Genomic DNA, 19,294 nt, shown 5'->3' with positions numbered 1-19,294 from the left:
GGGAAGGACTGGTTTCCTGCTGTGCTGAGGACACTGCCAGTGGTGCTAATTGGATTAATTGATTTGCCCAAAGGGAGGTGTGTGTGATCCCTTTCTGCAGAACTTCCTTTAAAAACAGCACTTCCATTCAGAAAGCCAGATCAAATGCCATTAACAAATTAATTCTGATTAGTGCTGCTGGAGCACTCAGACCTTAAGGCAACCCCGTTCAGTCATCGTGGGCCTGGCCGCCTAATAAAGTGGAAACTATCTGGGCAGCAGAGGTGATTATTTTGATGCCTGTCTCCATCCCCAGAGGGAAAAAGAGTAGGATGTGATTTCACTACAGTCTCCTGAGGGAATTAACTACTTTCAAATTCTAAGTTATTAATTCCCCAGCATGGCAGTCACATCCATGAAAACAGATATGGGGCACACATTTCTGCAGCCCTCTATTTAGGGCCAAGTATTCAGCAGGTGCTCAATATTTGGATGAAAGAATAATTAATTGGTAAGTGGTAAATATGTCTGAACCTAGTATCCTTACTAACCCTTCATTGTTTTATTTGGCATGTGTAATTATTCTGCTCCTGTGCTTGGCCTGGTAGATTTGGAAGTTAAACCAAACAGAACCCTAATCCTACCAGACTTTACAGATGGTGTCAGGGAGACAGACCACTGACCAAACAAGAGCAGAGCTTTCTTCAGCATGGCAAGTCATTCACAATAAGAAATAAGTCAATAAGAAATAAGAAAATGAGTCAAGGGGACTGGAGGGACGGCTCAGGGCTTACGAGCACTTACTGTTCTTTCAGAAGACCTGAGTTTGGCCCAGCACCCACCCATGTATGGTGGGTCATAACTGCCTGTAACTCCAGCTCCAGGGATCTAGTGCCTTCTTCCCATCTCTATGGATACCTGCACTCATGTGCCCATACTCCCCACACACTCCCAGGAGTGGGAGAGAGAGAATAGAACAAATCTTTAAAAAGCGGATCAAGCGGGATGGAGATGGCTCAGTGGTTGGGAGCACTGATTGTTCTTCCAGAGGTCCTGAGTTCAATTCTCAGCAACCACAAGGTGGCTCACAACCATCTCTAATGAGATTTGATGCCCTCTTCTGACATGCAAGCAGACCACTGTATACATAATAAATAAATAAATCTTAAAAAAAAAGTGGATCAAGGTGACAGTGTGCTACTAGCAAGGAAGAAAGCTTAGCGAGGGCCTGAGGCCCTGACACCAGAGTTGAGCTCCGCATGGTACAGGGGACGGACGAACTCTAGAGGAAGAGCTGTCTAGGAAAAGGGACTAGAAAGGCAAACACTTATCATCTGGGAGCCAAAGCCCTGTATATCTGAGCAGCACAGATGTCCTTGCTTACCAGTTGCTCTTGTGATTCTTAGGACAGGGCACCGTGCCCCCCCCCCCCACACACACACAATGTGGCCTGCCTCTTTCACACTAATCTATCTGCCTGGATGTCATCCTCCATTCCACCTGCTTCTCTCACTCAGTTTCCCAACAAAGCCTTTCAAATCCTATTTGGAAGTGTTCCTTCTGTTCTCCAAAGCCCGGGGCCATTCATGTGATACCTGCTCTCCCTGTTCCTCAGATGGGTAAAGACGGCATTCCTATGTCCTTGGGCTTCCTCCTCATGCCTTTTCCTATCACTGAGTTGCATGGGGCCAGAAGCTTTGTCCTGTCTGACTCTCACACCCTGGATGTGTCTCCTCAGTTACACAGAATCGGAATTATTGCCTGGTCCTTTATGATCCCTAGCAGTGGGTGAAGACTCCCAGAAGTCTTGACTTCTCCTTACATGACATCCAAAAGAGTCACAAAAGGAAGCCATTCCTCCAGTGAATGGCTTTGGTTTCAAAAGTAGCTTCTAGAAGATGATTAAAAACGTAAACTGGGGCTGGAGAGACAGTTGAACTGATAAAAATATGTGCTTTGCAAACACAAGGATCAGTTTGATTCCACTGAACCTGTGTAAAGTTAAATTAAAAAACAAACATTCAAACAAACAACAAAAAAACCCCACCACACTGGGCATTGTATAACACACTTGTACTCTCAGCATGGGGAGAGGCAGAGGCAGGTGGATCTCTGGGGCTTTCTGGCCAGCCAGTCTTGCTTACTTTCTGAATTCCAGGACAGTGGGAGATGCTCTCTCAAAAAGTGGGTAAGGGGAGAACACCCAATGAATAACAGCTGGAGCTGTGCTCTGACCTTCATGTGTATTCATGCGTACACTTGTGCACCTGCATGAACATGAACACACACACGGGAGGAGGGGCAGAGAAATACGTGTCACATTGAAGATGAAAAGTCCTAGGACTAAGAGGCCAGGCAAAGAAGGAGCCAGCTATACTCCCAGACGGGGACCCTACCAGATTCCCATCTGCCTTCTCTTCCAGGGACTTGAGTCTCCAAACGAACACTACACAGTCCATCAGTAAAACACAGCTGCTGGTTGTTATCAGCACTCCATATACCCAGATGACCCACAATTCTAAGGCTCACATAGAATGCAAAGGTACAACAGGTCCCTTCCGTTTCGGGGGACTTCCCTACTGTCCCACCCTGAGCTGGAGGGAGTCCTGAGCTCCCCACTATGGCTGATGGAGACAGATTATGTGCTTGACGCTGGAGAAGGAAAAGCCGATGGGCATGAGGATGAGATGCAGATGGGCTGGGTACTGCCGCTAACCTTTTAGGAGGACCGTCCTGGCCTTGGCCCACTCGCTCCTCCCGTCTGAAGTCAGCAGGCCGATTGGAGGTAAGCGTTCATCTTCGTTGGACGCCATTTTGACTATTTTTCTCAATTGAGTGAACAGATCACCCTCACTGAGACGGCGGAAATTAATGACAACATCCAAGACAAAGAACTGTGGGGGAAACAGGTCAAACACATCACTTGTGGCAGCCAGCTCAAGGTTCCAGGCCTTCACAGAGCCTTTACAAAGCTCAGGCCCAAGGTTCCCAGGGTGTTTAATGCTTCCGAGCTGTATTATTTTGGAGAGCATCCAAAGCTGTTAACTGTACCCAACTCCAAGCTCTCCTTAGTACAGGCCTGATTAAACCTAACGATAAGAATGTCTTTTTCTTCCTTCCTCCCTCCCTCTCTTTCTTCCTTCCTTCCTGCTTGCCTTTCTTCCTTCCTTCCACTCCTTTTTTGTGGTTTTTAGTGCATGCAAAATCATCATGTTTGCAGAGAGTCAAGTATAAACTTGTACAACCACTGGTGGAAGGCTGTGTCAATCAAATCTAAAAGTGCCTGTCTATGACTCAGCAGCTGCACTTGTATATGCAGAGTTTAGCCTAGGGCTTAGGGAAACATATTCATGTGTATGGAAGAATATGAGAGAGTGTGTGCAAATCAGACTTTTTGTGTTAGCAAAACAGTAGAGAGAGCCTGGGTGTTCTTTTGGAATAGAGTGGATAAGTAAAAGTGTATTGCACAATGAACTAGAACAAACAGCTACAGACAGCTGTGGGTATGGATCTAAACAACAACAACAGCAAACAAACAGTCATAGACAAATGTTAAAATAGAAAGCCAACACACAAAACACTGGGTATATCTGCACACATGCATCCATGTATGCATGAGCTTGGCATGCATGCCTTGGGATGCTGTGATTCTGCAGCTTTGAAAGCTAGGGCCTTAGACTTGGTAAAGGGTCTCATTCTTGACAGAGCCTGCTACATCCCTTTCAGCATATGGACATGAGTGATTGCCCCACCCATCACCCTCAATGAAATCCATGAAGTCTGGTCTATGGTTGTTTCTAGAAGACTTGGATAATGTGTCATATGGAGGCCGAGAAATGCTTTGTTTGACTTTCTTTGGATGAAGATGAAGAAAGGTTTCATTTTGTGGCTGACTGGTCATGGTGTCAGGTGGTCAGGGAGTGAGTCTCCTGCTAGCCTTTCAACCGCAAACAGTGGTCACAGCTACCCTCAGACGATAGATGTTCCCCAAGCTCTCAATGTGCTGACATGAGCCCAGGAAGAAAACATTAGACAATAAGAAGAGAGGGGGGGGTAGGGTGGCCGGGATGGTTGTCCAACTTCTTTCCATATAAGAAGTCAGGAAGACCCCCGAGTCCCCACTTTCTGTCACAAGAAATATTTTGTGAAGGATCAGCATACAGGATATATAGTGTGGTGGGCACTGAGAAGGAGTCAGTAGCCTTCATGCCCATCTTGTTCTCATGCCATGGGGACTTTTACTTGTCCTGTGGAACTGTGTCTGAAAACCTAAACTTTAGGATATAGAGCCTGACCTTGGGCAACTGGTAGGACTTGGAATCCTTCTTACACACACCAGTAACTTCCCTAACCCTCCTTCTTGCCTGTCAATGAAGACTCAAAGGCTTCCTCTATAGGGTCATTGCGGAATTCTTAAATGAAATTAATAAATGTAAGTTCCTGACCCACAGTCTTACATGTAGAGGTCTTCTCTGTTAGTTCTCCCTCTGCCCATCCATCTAGTCTCCAGGAAGGATGTGGACTATATGGAAATCAATAGCTGTGAAGGTGAAGGTTCATTAGACAGGTCTCCAGTCTGACTTGGCTTCTCAGGGATAAGAACCCAGGGGGCGCATTCCATAACTGAATGGAATAACTTTTCATTCTTAAAATACAGCTGGCAGAGAGAAATGGATTGACTGAGTAGAGGATCCTATTTGGGGGGCACCATGCCCCGAGCTCACTGTGTGACTGAGGAAACCAGCCTGACCCCTTGCGAAGGAGTGGGAATGGATGGGCACTGTGTGCTCCATATATGTGCCACTGTATGTTCCACACCCTCTCCAAGGCTGAGAGCCTGTGACAATGGCCACTTACCTGGTTGCAGCAGGCCACAATGACATGCTCAGGCTCAGGCATGATGCTGCTTTTCTGGGCCACCAGTGTGTCCTGGGTATGGCCAGGAAGCCGGTAAGAGGAGAAGAGCCTGTAGTACTGCTTCATACAGAGGGGCTGCCCTGAGAGTTGGCCCTTGGCCCACTCAGTGGGGAGGGAGTGGCTGGAAGGGGAGAGCACAGAGAGGTAGGCAGATGTGAGGCAATAGAGGAAAGAAGGCACTGGGATGGGTTCTATGGTACTTTTTTTTTTCTTTTTGAAGGTTTCTGCACCAAACCCATCGTTATGTGTGTGCTAAGCAAATACTCTACCACTGGGATACTACCTTCTACTTTCTTGTGGTTATGCTAAAGGTGCAGCAAACTTACAACTGCACTATTGCAGAGCTCTTCTTCATTTTGTGAAGTAATAAAATGTTCCGTTTCTGTGGCCCATGGAGCATCTCAGAATTTCCCCAAATCTCAACAACTCCATCCTCACCCCAGTCTCAGGCAATGCACATGTAATTTTTGCCTTTTAACACCCTGTGCTTTGCTCACACCAATCTTTTCTTGGCACACCTTTCCCTCTTCCCTTGTAATCCGTTGTCTTTTAGAAAACTCCTCCTTCAAGAGCCAATTCTTTATCATGTCTTCAAAGTTCAAAGTAGAATTTTGTCATGTGATTTCTGAATGATGTGTCTATTATTCTAGCCATCCATCCATCATTATGTTTGCTGTCATTCATCTACCCATTGCCCATTTATCCACCAAATCTGTCAATTCATCCATTTATCCATCTCTCCAAATACATATCCATCTATCATCCATCCTCTACCACCATGTATACATACATACATACATACATACATCATGCATACATCATGCATCTATCCATCTATCCATCCATTCAACCACCCACACATCCAATATCCACCATCCACCATGCATCTATCTATCTATCTATCTATCTATCTATCTATCTATCTATCTATCCATACACACACACACACACACACACACACACACACACACACACACATATCCGCCATCCAATCACAACCATCATGTATCCATCCATACATCTGTCTGTTGTGGAATATTATTTTAGCTAGGCAAAGATGTGTTACATTTGTTTATGCTGCAGAATATTACTTTAACTGTGTAAAGATATATTGTTTATACTGCATTTGTTTAATTATGTAAAGAGGCATTTGTTTCACCTTGCATGCCAAAGGCACCTGATTGGTCTTAAAAAGAGCTGAATGTCCAGTAGGTTTGCAGGAGAGGGATAGGCAAGGCTGACAGACAGAGAGAATAGGAGGGGAAATCCAGGCTTGAGGAAAGAACGAGAGAAGGAGGAAGAGAGAACGAGGGAGATGCTCAGGGCCAGCAGCCTCCAGCCAGCAGACACGAGAAGCAGTGAAAGTAAGCTATACAGAAGGAAATTAAAAAAAAAACCCTGAGGCAAAAAATAGATAAAGAGAAACAGTTTAAGTTAAAAAAAAAAAAGCTAGTCAGAAATGAACCTAAGCAAGACTGAACATTCAAAACTAATAAGAAGTCTCTGTGTCATGATTTGGGAGCTGGTTGGTGACCAAAAAGAAAAAGCCTGGTATGTCCATTTACCTATCATCTATCTATCTATCATATGTCTATACATGCTCTATCTAGTCATCCATCCATCTGCTATAAATGCATCTATTCATAAACCATGATTGTGCATTAACCCAGTGGTTCTCAACCTGTGGGTCACAACCCATTTGGGGGATCAAGCAACCCTTTCACAGGGCTCACCTAAGACCATCCGAAAACACAGATATTTACATTATGATTCATAATAGTAGCAAAATTACAGTTGTGAATTAGCAATGAAAACCGTTTTGTCATTGGGGGTCACCACAACATAAGGAACTGCACTAAATGGTTGCAGCATTAGGAAGGTTTAGAACCACTGCAGTAACCCATCCATGCATCTATCAATTCCTTATCCATGTAGCCATCGGCATGCATGGATACGTTCCTCTTATAGATCTATCCATCCACCCACTCTATCTGTCTACCACCCATCTATCCATTAATTCACTATGTATCTGTCTTTTGTGGGTTGAATGAGACGTGTTCCACCATGGGTTCATATATTTGAAAATTTGACCTCCACTATTGGGGTGAGATTATAGAACTCTTAGGAGATGCAGACGTGGTGTAAGAAATGTATCACTGGGGATAGGCTTTACAAATTTATAGCTTCCCTCTACTTTGAGCTCCCCCAACTCTTCTCTCTCTCTCTCTCTCTCTCTCTCTCTCTCTCTCTCTCTCTCTCTCTCGCTTTCTCTCTCTCTGTCTCTGTCTCTCTCCCTGTTTGTCTGTCTCTCATTTATATGTGCTGTTCAAATATGTTCAGACAGCTTTCTTTTTGATGCGGCTGTCTTTTTCCATGCCTTCCTTGCCATCATGGACTCCCCCTCTGAAACCATAGGCCAGAACAAACCCTTCCTTCTATAAGTTGCTTTTGATGGTGGCATTTTGTCACAGTCACAGAAAAGAAACAAATTAATCTAATGCTCTACCATCCATCCATCCACCCACCATTCACCTACCAAACATAGAACCATCCACCACCCATGTAACTACCATTCACCCCTCAACTCATTCATCCATCTACCATTTATGTATGCATCATGTATTTATCCATCACTATCTGTCTACCCACCGTGCATCCAGTCATCTACCCACCATCCATCTACTATTGACCTATTCTCCACCCACTAATCCATTTATTCTTTTGCTCTTCAGCTTTCAAATTTTGCTGGGCACTTCTATGCTGGGCACTATTCTGAGGTCTGGGGAAGATAATGTTAAACAGATATGATTTCCCCACTCTGACTGGGTATAGGTCCTGGGATATGTTGCTGGGGTGAATATCCCAAATTGGCCATCAGGAGAATTTCAGGTACACTGAGGGGCTGGCAGAGGCAGGAGTCCAAGGCTAAGGAGACATCTCATGAAGGCCTGTTTGACTGAGCTGAGCCCAAAGGGTAAGAAGCTTAAAAATAGGTGGGCTAGGTGGAGTGCTCACAGCACTGTCACACAAAGTGAGGACATTGCATGGAAATTTCATGACTGACCTCTGGTAAGATGAGGGCCAGAATCCAAAAGCATCTGTAGCAATGGCGGGGATTTTATGTGAATTGAATTCAATACTAAACCATGCAATCTTGTAGCTTACACCTTCGTAAACTTTGTGTAGTGACTACTTTTTTGTTGTATTTCATAAAATTTGAAAATAAAGAACCTTCTCCAGAGACAGTTTGAGACTTACCAGTGGACCAATGGAAGGCAGAATGTAAGCCAGCAGGGTTGCAATTGAATGAAGAGTGAAGAAAAGGCTACAAAAAATGGGCAGGGATGGGGCCCCTGGACTGTGGTGGCAGGGTAGAAGTTGGAAGCTTATGCTTGGTGCATTGAAAGGCCCCTGGATGCTTTGACATGCAGGAGCATGATTTGAATTACGGTTTTTTTTTTTTTTTTTTTTTTTGAGCTAAGGTTGAACCTAGGGCCTCACCCATGCTAAGCACACACACCATCACGGAAACACAGCACTGGCTTTTGTGTGTGTGTGTTTGTGTGTGTGGTTTTGTTTTGTTTTGTTTTGTTTTGTTCTGTCAGTACTGAGAACTAAACCCAAGGCCTCACCCATGTAAGGCAAGTGCTACCACTGAGCTATATTCCCAGCGTATTCTGTCCTGTTTTGTTTTTTAATGGCCTAGCTTCTGTAGGGAGAGGACCAAAGTCTGTTCCAGGAAGCACCAGGAAGAAGGCTGTAGTCAGGGTGGGAAAATAATGTGGTCCAGTTAGGAAAGATGTTTGGGAGCCAGCTGGAGTATGTGGTAGCCACTTCTGAGCACCATGGATGTCATGCAGACAGAAAGAGTGACCACAAGAGACTGGAGGATCTGCTGATCCAGTTGTTCTGAGAAGGCAGAATGGGTGAGTGCACATGGAAGAAGTATACAAAGCTCATTGGACCAGGAGATGCTCCAGTGGGGATGCCTAGGGTTTGGGGAAGGAATGGGGTTTTATTTTATGTCCATATGAGAATCTTTTGGGAGCAGGTAAGAGGCCAAACTTCTTGTCCTCTTCCCACATCAACACACTGAAAAGTGAGTGGGTAAATTACTGAAGTGTCCTAGTCAGGCACTCTTTCACATGCCCCAGCCTGATGATATCTGCAAGTACAGGACACAGGAACCTGTATGTGGAAACAGGTGCCTGTGTGTGCGTGTAATGTGCTCACATATACACAGGTATCTGTACACTCATGTGAGAGGTAAGGATCAAACCTGCTCCATGGTTCCTGGGCTCTGCTGCCAGGATCGAAATCTTCCCTCCTGTACTCTACAGCAGGGACACTGTAAAGGACAAGCTCTCTGAATACAGAGATGGTGTGTGAATGGAGAAGTGAGTTCTAGAAGAAGCTCCAGAAACATGGCAGGAAAAGGCAGCCTACAGACCTGGCAGCCAGTGTGGAAAGAGAGCTATCAGACTGGCCCAAGTCAATGCTCTTACCACTGTCTGAAACAATTCAGATTCAAGTGTGCTGACTCCAGGGCCAGAGCCTCACCTCTTTCCCTCTCCTCATCCACCCCCCCCCCAGAGAATGTGTATCTTAGCTTCTGTCCCAAGATTAGCTAAACACTGACCTGGACCCACATAGAACAGAGAGTGAAGGCTACCTTGCGCCCTCCTTGCCCTTCCAATTCTCAGCTGAGTGTCATGGATAACTCACTAAACCTCTCTGAGCTTCACTTTCTTATGTATGCATAGGACACTGCTGTCAGCCCTTCATTCATTCCAACACCTGTGGCTCTTTGCTCTGCCCAGTGTTCCTAGTATCCTGGGGTTGACGAGGAGGGGGACCTTCCTTCTAGATTTAAGGATAACTCACTGTCTGCACAGCTCCCACCACCTAAAGGAGTAGCCCACATTCACTAAGCGAGGGTGGGCATGCGGACACTAAGGCTCAAAGTGTGGAGACTGCCATCCCACTGACACCGTTCAGCTTACCATCACCTCCTCTAACATTTCTTCCTTCTCCACCCTTCCTGGGATCTCCAGACCCAAACTGTCTGATTCATACCACAGCAGGAAAGAGGAGGTCGGGAGGGAGTGGCACTTTCAAAGGTCAGAGAAAGGCAGTGCTTACTTAGGAAAAGGAATGCTTAATGGCCAGGAGAGCTGGACTGAAGGCCATCCTGATGCTGGACAGTGGGCAAGGGACACCACACAGCTGGATAAAAGACCAACTCCCTGCCCCCTGGAGCACCCTGTATATCTCAGCAGGGAGGCAGATGTGGGAGGAGACAGCCATGCAGGGCCCTACCCTCTCCCAGGCTGGGCGCCCAGCCTACCTGTCCACCAGAGCCTTGTAGCTGAGCACACCAGAGATGAGGCTGGCTGCAAATCTGCAGGGACAAGGAGACACAAGGAGGCTTGTGAGCCAGCTCCCCTTCCCCCACTTTTCCTTTTTCCTTCCTAACTTCCTCCTTCCCTTCTCCAGCGCTCTCCCTTCCCCTCCCTCTGCTTCAAACTCACCCATCTATCGCCTGCCATATGCCAGGCCCCTGTGTGCACTAATGGGATACGGGTCGTGCTGCCCCTCCCCCAGGGCTGTCATCCCACCACAGCCTTGGATTAAAAATGGTCTTTTGGTGAGGACTGGGAATGACTTATCTCTGGGGGTGGGGAGAGGAAGCCAGAATCACCTTGAGGAGGAAGAGGTGCCCGAAGGAGCAGCCGAGTGAGTGGCAGGAAAGGAAAGGTGAGGGGTGGGGTTCCCCTGGGCAAGGCCAGCCCTGTGGCTAGATCTTCTGGGAAAGGCAATCTCCTGGGGGCAAGCCTGCACTTTGGATCCTTTTAGTGGCTAATGAAAAGGAAAGTGAGTCCTCAGGGACCAGTGCCAGGGGACAAAGCTATCTTAACTGTCCGTGGGTGATGAGAGTTGGCTTAATTGCATAGGGGGAAAATGCCCCTCAGATGCAATTTGGAGAACTGTCATCCGAATCCATCCATCCTCATTCTTTCTTTTAGAGGAAAGGGGGGCAAGTGGGAGCTAGGCCCGGGCTGTGTCTGTGTTCACCCCATCGAGACATGAAGAGGATGAAAATCTGACAGACTCTAAAAGGGAGACTCTTTTTCCCTGCCCCTACCCACCACTGCCACCATTCTCAGTGCACCTAGAGGCCCTTCCAGCGGCTCACTGAGCTCTGAAATTGCAGCAGATGGCAGCTGTGCTGCAGGGAGGGACATCCCTCCTCCAGGAATCTGTTTGGAGCAGGGCTCCAGGGGACACAGAGGAACTCTCAGACACCTGGAGGAGCATGTCCCAGCCAGTACTACTTTTAAATGACAGCTCATAGATCCAGCGGGGTCCAAACCACTGTGTGGATCCCTGGGGCCCATGGCCCCATTAGTGCCATCAAAAAAGAATTGTGTTTGGGGCAAGACTGTGTTTATTACTGAATACTACCATGCCTAACTTCTCTCCTGGCCTGATGGCACAGGGAGCTAATGTGTCATATTGCTCTGCCCCAGCAAGCTCAGCCAATGCACAAACTCTGTTCTCTCCTTCCTGGCATGAGGCCAGGCCCCACATCTCAGGTGGGTTCCTCTGATGCACATCCAGGAGCACCATACCCTCACCTTAGCTGGTCATTAGTGTCTTGGAAGTGCTGCTGAGCAAAGATCACAGCTGGGCTAGAGTTGACTGGCAGGGCCAGGCGGTTATTGAGATACATGTCATTCAGCCAGTATTCAGATACCTGCCAGGGAACACAGGGGAGGGTACATTACATCATCTAACCCCCATACACACCCCTCCTAAACAGGCACCGTGCTAGCAGAGGTCAGCAGTCCTATTCTGCCTACCCTGGATCAGCACACCCATCCTCTGGATAGATCATTCATTCATTCATTCATTCATTCATTCATTCATTCATTCATTCCACAAATGCACTAAGCTCCAGCTATGTGTTGAGCCTGCATCTTTCCAATCCTCCAAGCCTGCTCCCCATCTCCACCTCACACTGTCTCCTTTATCCCTTCTTCTTTTCCCATCTTTAGTAATGCACTACCTGTCCTTATGCCTCAGCCCTACCTGTCACCCCACTCTGCCTCCAACTAAGCTCATCTCTATCCCCATCTTTCCCTGTCCCTAACTCTGGGCCCCATCTCTCCAAGTCTCTTGCCTGTTTTCAACTTTCTCATTCTCTGTCCTCCTCTTTCCATTTATCTTCCATCTTGCCTGCCTCTCTCCTTTGCAGCCGCCCAACCTGTGCTACCAGACTGTTCCCATCCATCGCCCAATCCCAATCCCACCCACATCCCCTCATCTTCCTCCACCCTGCTCCAGGGACCTCTTGTAAGCTTCTGTCCAGTAACCCTCACCCAGTTGGCTGTCTTCTCCTGCCTCTCCAAGAGTTTTTCTTGCAGGGTCTCACCCAGGCCACCAGGGGCCCCAAACCGCTTCACAATGGCCTGGCTCTTCCTGAACTGCTCCTCAGGGACCAGGTGCTGCATGCATTGCAGGTAGGTGTCCAGTGTTTGCTGCAGTGGGGGTACTGGCAATTTGGGTAGGTCCTGGAAAAAAAAAAGGTTCATGGGCACTCACCCCCTTTCCCTAATATGGTCTGTACCTGTTCTCGAGTTGATGCCAGGACATGTCCCATTCTGTCCCATCTACTCCCCATTCTGGAACCTGTTTGCTGGGCTTAGTTTAGCAGAACTGTAAATTAAAAGCCCTTCTGTTTACTGTCCCTGCCCCTGCACTGTACCTGGGTCTCAGGAAGGCACAAAATGCAGACAATAGGCCTGGACTCACCCCGCCCTTGCTGTTATCATCAGACAGGCCTGGGTTCACACCCTGACCCTGCTATTGTCATCAGACAGGCCTGGGTTCACACTCTGACCCTGCTGTTGGCACCAGACAGGCTGGGGTTCACACCCTGACCCTGCTGCTGACACCAGACAGGCCAGGGTTCACACCCTGACCTTGCTGCTGATCAGTTGTATGTCCTTGGGGAAGTCTCTCCCTCTGCCTGGGCCCAGTTCTTCCTATGACAAATGATCCTCTCACAGGATGGAAGAGATGACAGATGGGAATGTGCTCACAGCACATAAAGGATGGGTCTGGGATGAAAGATCATTGGCGAGATTGCTGACTGCTGGTCACTCTTCATGTAGGAACTCTTCCCAGCTGGTGCTCCAGGGTCTGAGTGCTCCCTGGACTGGAGGACTACTCTTACAGAGAGAGCTGAATGGGTTAAGATGGCTTTGGATGGAGACATGGCTTCCTGGGCAGTAGCTATTTCTGCCCTGTGCTTCTTGTTCCATGATTCCAGGTATGAAATCCAGGCAGGGCACTGGTTCCATGTGGGGACTGGAGTCAGGTCAGGGACAATGGAAGTCTTTCCTGCCCAGATCTCTCCAAGCCTCAGGTCATTTCCACCCATTTGAACACAAACAACACATCTTCCTACCTCATGGACCCCAAGAAAACAAATGAGAAAAATAATCCATGCCAATAAACATATATAAGGTTTGGTCAACTGGCCTTATCAATCCAAAGGGAATCCCAAGGAGAAGCCTGTCATCTCTGGGCTCCAGGTGAGGTGAGTCAGAAGGGAACCCCCAGGGAATCCTACCACATGGGCATTGCCTGTTCCAGTCCATCAACCATGGCTGACAAGGGGTCTTGTGTGCTGGTGTCTCCAATGTGTCACATAGCCAGGGCGGGGACTTTTGTCATTACAGATGAGGAAACTGAGGCCCACCGTATGGAGAGACTAATCCTAGGTCATGTAGCAATTTTTAATCAATGTGTTTTTCTCCCCTCCTTCCCCTTCCCTTCCCCTCCCCTTCCCTCTTTTCCTCCCCCTTCCTCTCCCCTTCCCCTTTTTTCCCTCTCCTCCCCCTCCCCATCTTCCCTCTTCTCCTTTCCCCTCCCTCCTTTCCCCAGGCAAGCACAACTGCTGAGCTACACCCCCAGTTCACTTCTCCTTCTTTCTCTGGGGATTTTCCTCTCCTCACAACCTTTCTGCTTTCCCTTCTGTTTCCCTCTCTCAGCCTTTGATCGTAGAGAATCCAGGTCTCTCTTAAATTGTTGGTTTCTTGTCTGGGAGATGGTGAGTCGAGTTTCTATAGGGTAGCCAAAGGCTCACCCATCCTGGTGGGCTGCTGAAAGCACCCATCCTCTCCTGAGGCTCATCCCTGGGTGGTGGCAGAATGAGTACTAATGGATGAGTCGCCACCTGTCTGCTCCTGTCTCTGGGGCTTACTACTCCGGCTGGAGGTGGAGTGTCAGCACCGACTTCTGGTGCTGCTGTCCTGGGGACACTTCAAATACAAGGGTAGGTCTGGGCAGTGCCCCAGGTTGTCTAGCCCACCTCAAACAAGCCAGGCTGACTTTACCTCAGCCTCTTTGTTCCTCTTATAATTATGGAGGTCTGTGTAGATGAGAGGCACATATCTCCAGAAAGCATAGGCCAGGTGGTGGTCTGGCCAAGAGTGTTGGCAGGTTTGACTAGAGTGTCTGGGCTTTCCCTTGTGCTGTGGGACAGCCTTGGTGAAAGGGAAGCAGTGATGGGTAAGATGAACAAATCTCAGCTCCAGGCATGGTTCCTCCTCTGAAGGCTGTGAACCTCCAGCCTCCGGGAATCCCAGAATCTACATAATTCCTGGGAGGCTTCTATGAGCTAGATCCTGGACTGGTCTTAGAGACAGTAGAGAGACAGAGTCTGCCCTCCAGAAGCTACATCCCAAAGTAGGGGAAGAAGAGAGACACGCCATGGGCTGTAGCAGCAGCAGCATGTGTCAGCTATAGAAGTTGGGGCAATGTAAGAGCAAGTTCAAGGTCAGAAGCTGGAAAGTTCTGATAAAGCCAGGTGGAGGGGCAAGAAGGTGTGGCAGAGGGCCTGGCACATGCAGGGACTTGAAGGGAGATGGTCTGCTCTATCTCTGCAAGGTTAGCTGTAGCAGGAGGGAAGGTGCCTTCTCAGAGAGGCTGCCCAGGGAAGGTAGTGTTGTTTCAAACTGGTGGAAAAGATGATGCTTAATGCTCCTGGGCTGAACCGGTGGCAGCAGTTGAAGCTGGGATGTGCCAGGGCTTGGGAAGGGGATTCAGCCTTGCCTAGGCAAGCACGTTGGGCTTGAAGCCATCTGAAGTAAAACTTGGGGTACAGTGAGGTTGGGAGAGGGTGAGGGAGATGGTGCCTGACAAGTACCACGGGTTCTCCTTGGACTTGAGATTCAGAAGTCATCTGCATTCCTCAGCAGCCTGAGGCTACAGCTGGCATGCAGAAAATGCTTTTGCCCCCAAAGCATTGACTCCTCACTTGGCCCACAAGGTAATTAAGAATGGGATGAAAGTCTGGTACCTCTGCCTTCATTTTGAGTGTGTTCCATCTACTTTGGGTGAGATTCCTGCCTGATTCTGCATGCAGGCATGATAACCACTCAAGGAGTATCTGTCTTTAAAAACAACAACAAAAGAGACAACAACAGCAATACCTCCCTCTACATGGGTGAAAGTACAAAGACAAAAGGAATTTAACCTAGCCCAGTGGTGGCGGCACACACCTTTAGTCCCAGCACTCAGGAGGCAGAGGCAGGTGGATCTCTGAGTTCAAGGCCAGCCTGGTCTACACATCAAGTTCCAGGACAGCCAGGGTTACACAGAGAAACCCCATCTCAAAAAAATAAAACAAAACAAAGAGGATCCTAACCATCTCTCACAGATTTTCCAATGCTCTAGCACCTCTAGTCATTGTTGTAAACACCAATTAGCTTGCATTCCCCAAACAGCACCATCCGAAGCCTTAGAAAGCAGACAGCCCTTCAAATCAGGGCAACGATCCCACAATAAGGAAGCTTCCCTCTGGCCCAAGAAAACATTGGAAACTAAACTGCTTCCCCCAAATGGTCACAGTAGCAACTTCTGACCACCTTGCAGAATCTTAGCTGAGATAATGATCAACCAGACCACATCTTTAGTCTTGGCTGTTGACTTGCACATATTTCTGCTCCTTCAGTGATTCTTCCTCTAAAACTTCCAGTTTATGGTCATGCCTTGAAGATAGATTTAAGATCACTGGACCTCTTTACCAGTTCATCTTCCCAATGTGTCAACTGATTGTCTCTTTTCTCTACTTTTTTACCATCTTGCCTCCATAATTGATATATTGAGGACAGATGGCTTAGTCAAGCCTCTTGGAACTACTAGAACCAGAACTGGGGCTTTTGCCCTAAAACCCCAGTAACAGGGTACTAGCCCTTCAGGCCCAATCATACTCCTCTGAAGAAGAGGATGGGACTGCAGTCTGGCCTTCTGTCTAGGAAAACACAAATCTGGGGAACAATCCAGGGACCAGTGCTGCTCAAGACTGTTCTGGAAATAAGAGTGTGTGAGAGAAGAGATCAGGGATCAGACACGTGGCTCAGAAAGTTACTCACCAGCTCCTCCTCACTGCTAGAAGGTTTTGCAGCCATCTTTTGGGGGACCTTTTCTAGGATGGGCATCTTGGTGATTCTTGCTCCAGAGTAACAGAGCTGTAGACCTTGAAACAGAGGAGAGGCGGCATCACAATGAGCCATTTAGGCCAGAATGAATCCCTCACCTCCCATAGCATTTCCTCCATACCAGAAGGGAACCAGAAGCTGACACTAGTGTGTAGGGAACTCAGGGCTGCTGTGACCACCACCTCAGACCTCAGTCCTATGCCCCTGACCACAGTGACCTCTGTGAATCCCGAGGGGGTAGAGAGTGAATCCTGCCTTGAGCCACCAACCTGATGGCTTCCATGAAGCTGATGTGACTCAAGGCTACCTGACTATCACTTGCCCACTCCCAACCTGCCAGGGTCAGAACAGTAGCCTTGGTTCACCTGGAACTCAACTGATACATGCTGTGCTGGCCTCAACTCTTACCCAAAACTGTAGCTCCTCAAGGGCAAAACCATAGCAAACTGTGTTCAGATTTTCCTCGAGGATGTCTTGCCTGGGTCTGGTATGGAGTAGAGAGGATGTGAATTCAGAACCTCCCCAATCCTGTGTGTGTATGAGTATGTACGTATGTGTGCTTGAGTGCCCTCAAGTCTTCTAAGGCCCTGTATTCTGTGTGACATTCTGGGCGGCTTGAGAACCCTGGGGTCTGCTAGCAGAGTGGTGACTTGAGTAGTCTCTGGGCAGCAGCCTCCAAGGGTGGGTACAAAGGGAATATGAAGGACTTGATACCAAAGAGAAGGTAGTCAGGACCACTAGGGTCTCCTGACCCAGGAAATACAGACCAATTTGGAAGGTGCATTAGAAATAAACTAGGCTAAGAAGGACTAGGCTAAGAAGGACGCAGGCCAATTTTTTTTCAGAGCTGTGGGGCACATTCTCTGCTCCACTAAGCCAAAACCTGCACAAATGCAGTCAAGATTTCTACCAACCTACCCTTTTTTCTCCCCCAAGAGGCTAGAGCTGATGCTTAGCCTGTTGGACCAACAGCAGCAGCAGCAGCCTCACTGAGAGTCAAGCTCAGCCAGGTGCTGGCATAAGGCTCTGTTTATCTTGGGAAGACACCAGTCAGAAAGGTGGAAGGACCAGACCCAAGGACAGAAAAGTCTGGGAATGCCTGGCCCCATTGAACAGAGAACATAAAGGCTTTGCAGGCTTTTACAGCGCACTCCAAACACAATGGTCCTTGAGCCCAACTATGCCTAGAAATTGCCGGTGAATATGTGGGTTTTGTTGATTATTTTGTGGGTTCAACCAAGCCAAGGTTAAGCTGATAAAGGCTCTACAGATTATTCAGCCAATGCTTCCTCTTGTGCCGCCTCAATAGTTGGAAGGGGGAAACACTGACCAGGCCTCAGTGACTTCATAGCTTGAAGAGGAGAATGGACTCCTGCCAGCTGACATTCTAATGGGTGTCCCCTTGTTTTCCCCAAACCCCCAACTCTTTACCTCCTTTACCCAGGCTTAATGAATTTGTATGTATTTGTCTTCCTGAGGTTTGGTACCCTCCCATTTCTGCTTCTGCTGGCCTGGTTTGGGTGGTGGGGGGTGGCTACTGGGAGAGGTCTCTACTCTGTCATGAAGGTCCAACACCAGTTTGATCTGGCTGCCTAAGCTCTCTCTGTGCTTCCACTCCTGCAGAAGTGCCACCGGCTCTGCTGGCACTCCCTACCTTCCCAAGAATGGCTGGAGAAAACTGGGGAACCAGGGACAGAAACAGCCCCTGGTATTGGACACCAAAAGCACAGACCTTGGGCTTGGTAGATATTAGGCGAAGTAAAAATAACGTAGGTGGGCAGGTAAAGAGCCAGGGAGTCCCAAACCCTGATAATGAAGCCCTCCCAGACCAGGCATCCAGGAAGCAGAACCCCACAGTCTCCTGGATGTACCCCGACGACCACTGGTGCCTGGGACGCTGGGAACTCTGAGAGTCTCCTGGGAGCTGTCCCTCCCTGGACAGCTCGTCCGGAGGGATAGTGCCTGAGTCCGCAGCGCACTGTGGCTCAGCTCTTTAAGCCAGCACTCCTCACCTGCTCTCCTGGGCTGCTCTCCGGCGCTGCTCCACACCAAGCAGGGCTGGGCTGGAGGCGGCTGTGTGAGCCAGAAGGACCAGGGAGGGGGTGGCAGCTTCGCCAGAGGTTGGGGCTGCCGCCTAGCTCTGTAGTAGAGCCTCCGACGACGTTGCCTTGCCGGGTCCCAGCAGCTGCCCGACTGACAGCAAGCAAACCAGCCCCACCTCTCTCAACTCCCTCCCCTTCCTCCTCCCTCCCCTTCTCTTTTTTTCCCTCCCTCTTCCCTCCCTCCTTCTCTTCCTCTGCTCCACCACCCCTCGCCCCGCCCTGTGATTCCCATCTTCTGTCCTCAAAACCTGTCTAGGACAGCTTCCCGGGTGAGTTCGTGCGCTGGCATCGCATTTAGGTCCTGGAAGGGGGCACAGAACATTGTCCTGCTAATGCCCATCGCCCCACCTCAGCCTTCCCGGGTCCCCATGTTACCCCATCCGCATGGTCTCCAGTACAGCTGCTTATGTAGAACCCTGCGGAGTGTTTGGGTCGGAAGAAATTCTGCCCTTCCTAACAAGCTAGACCCTAGTAGGCTGGGACGCTACTTTAAAATATTGTAATTAATGAGTTTGTTGGCCACTCTGGGACCTCCCTTCCTTTCTTTTACCATCCAGTTCCTTCAGGATCTATGCGGAGGGAGGAGGATCAAGGGAACACAGACTTGGTCCACTCTGATGGGAGTCAGGGATTGTTTGGGGAATCAACCAAAGGCCCACAGACACTTCTCCCGGGCAAAGTACACCCTCATTAATATATAGTATATATCTCACACAAGCAGACTCATAGACAAAGACAGACAGACAGACACACACACAACCACACACACACACACACACAGAGAGA

At 48.5% G+C, this 19,294-nt stretch overlaps 1 protein-coding gene across 1 annotated transcript in view; it reads right to left on the bottom strand.

The window, feature by feature from the left end:
- The window catches only part of Chat (choline O-acetyltransferase), a 50,953-nt gene extending 34,544 nt beyond the window's left edge, over nt 1-16,409 (bottom strand). The window contains exons 1-6 of the mRNA XM_027389340.2: nt 16,341-16,409; nt 12,279-12,470; nt 11,535-11,653; nt 10,244-10,297; nt 4,837-5,017; nt 2,696-2,873 (exon numbers count right to left, since the gene is read on the bottom strand). Coding sequence (XP_027245141.1) covers nt 2,696-2,873; nt 4,837-5,017; nt 10,244-10,297; nt 11,535-11,653; nt 12,279-12,470; nt 16,341-16,406 — 790 coding nt within the window. The 5' untranslated portion in view covers nt 16,407-16,409. The remainder of the gene's footprint in view (nt 1-2,695; nt 2,874-4,836; nt 5,018-10,243; nt 10,298-11,534; nt 11,654-12,278; nt 12,471-16,340) is intronic.
- Between the last annotated feature and the right edge of the window lie 2,885 nt (nt 16,410-19,294).

Source organism: Cricetulus griseus (assembly GCF_003668045.3).
Source record: "Cricetulus griseus strain 17A/GY chromosome 1 unlocalized genomic scaffold, alternate assembly CriGri-PICRH-1.0 chr1_1, whole genome shotgun sequence".
Taxonomy (NCBI): domain Eukaryota; kingdom Metazoa; phylum Chordata; class Mammalia; order Rodentia; family Cricetidae; genus Cricetulus; species Cricetulus griseus.
The sequence above is the reverse complement of the archived record's forward strand: the minus strand, read 5'-3'. Positions and strand labels throughout refer to the sequence as shown.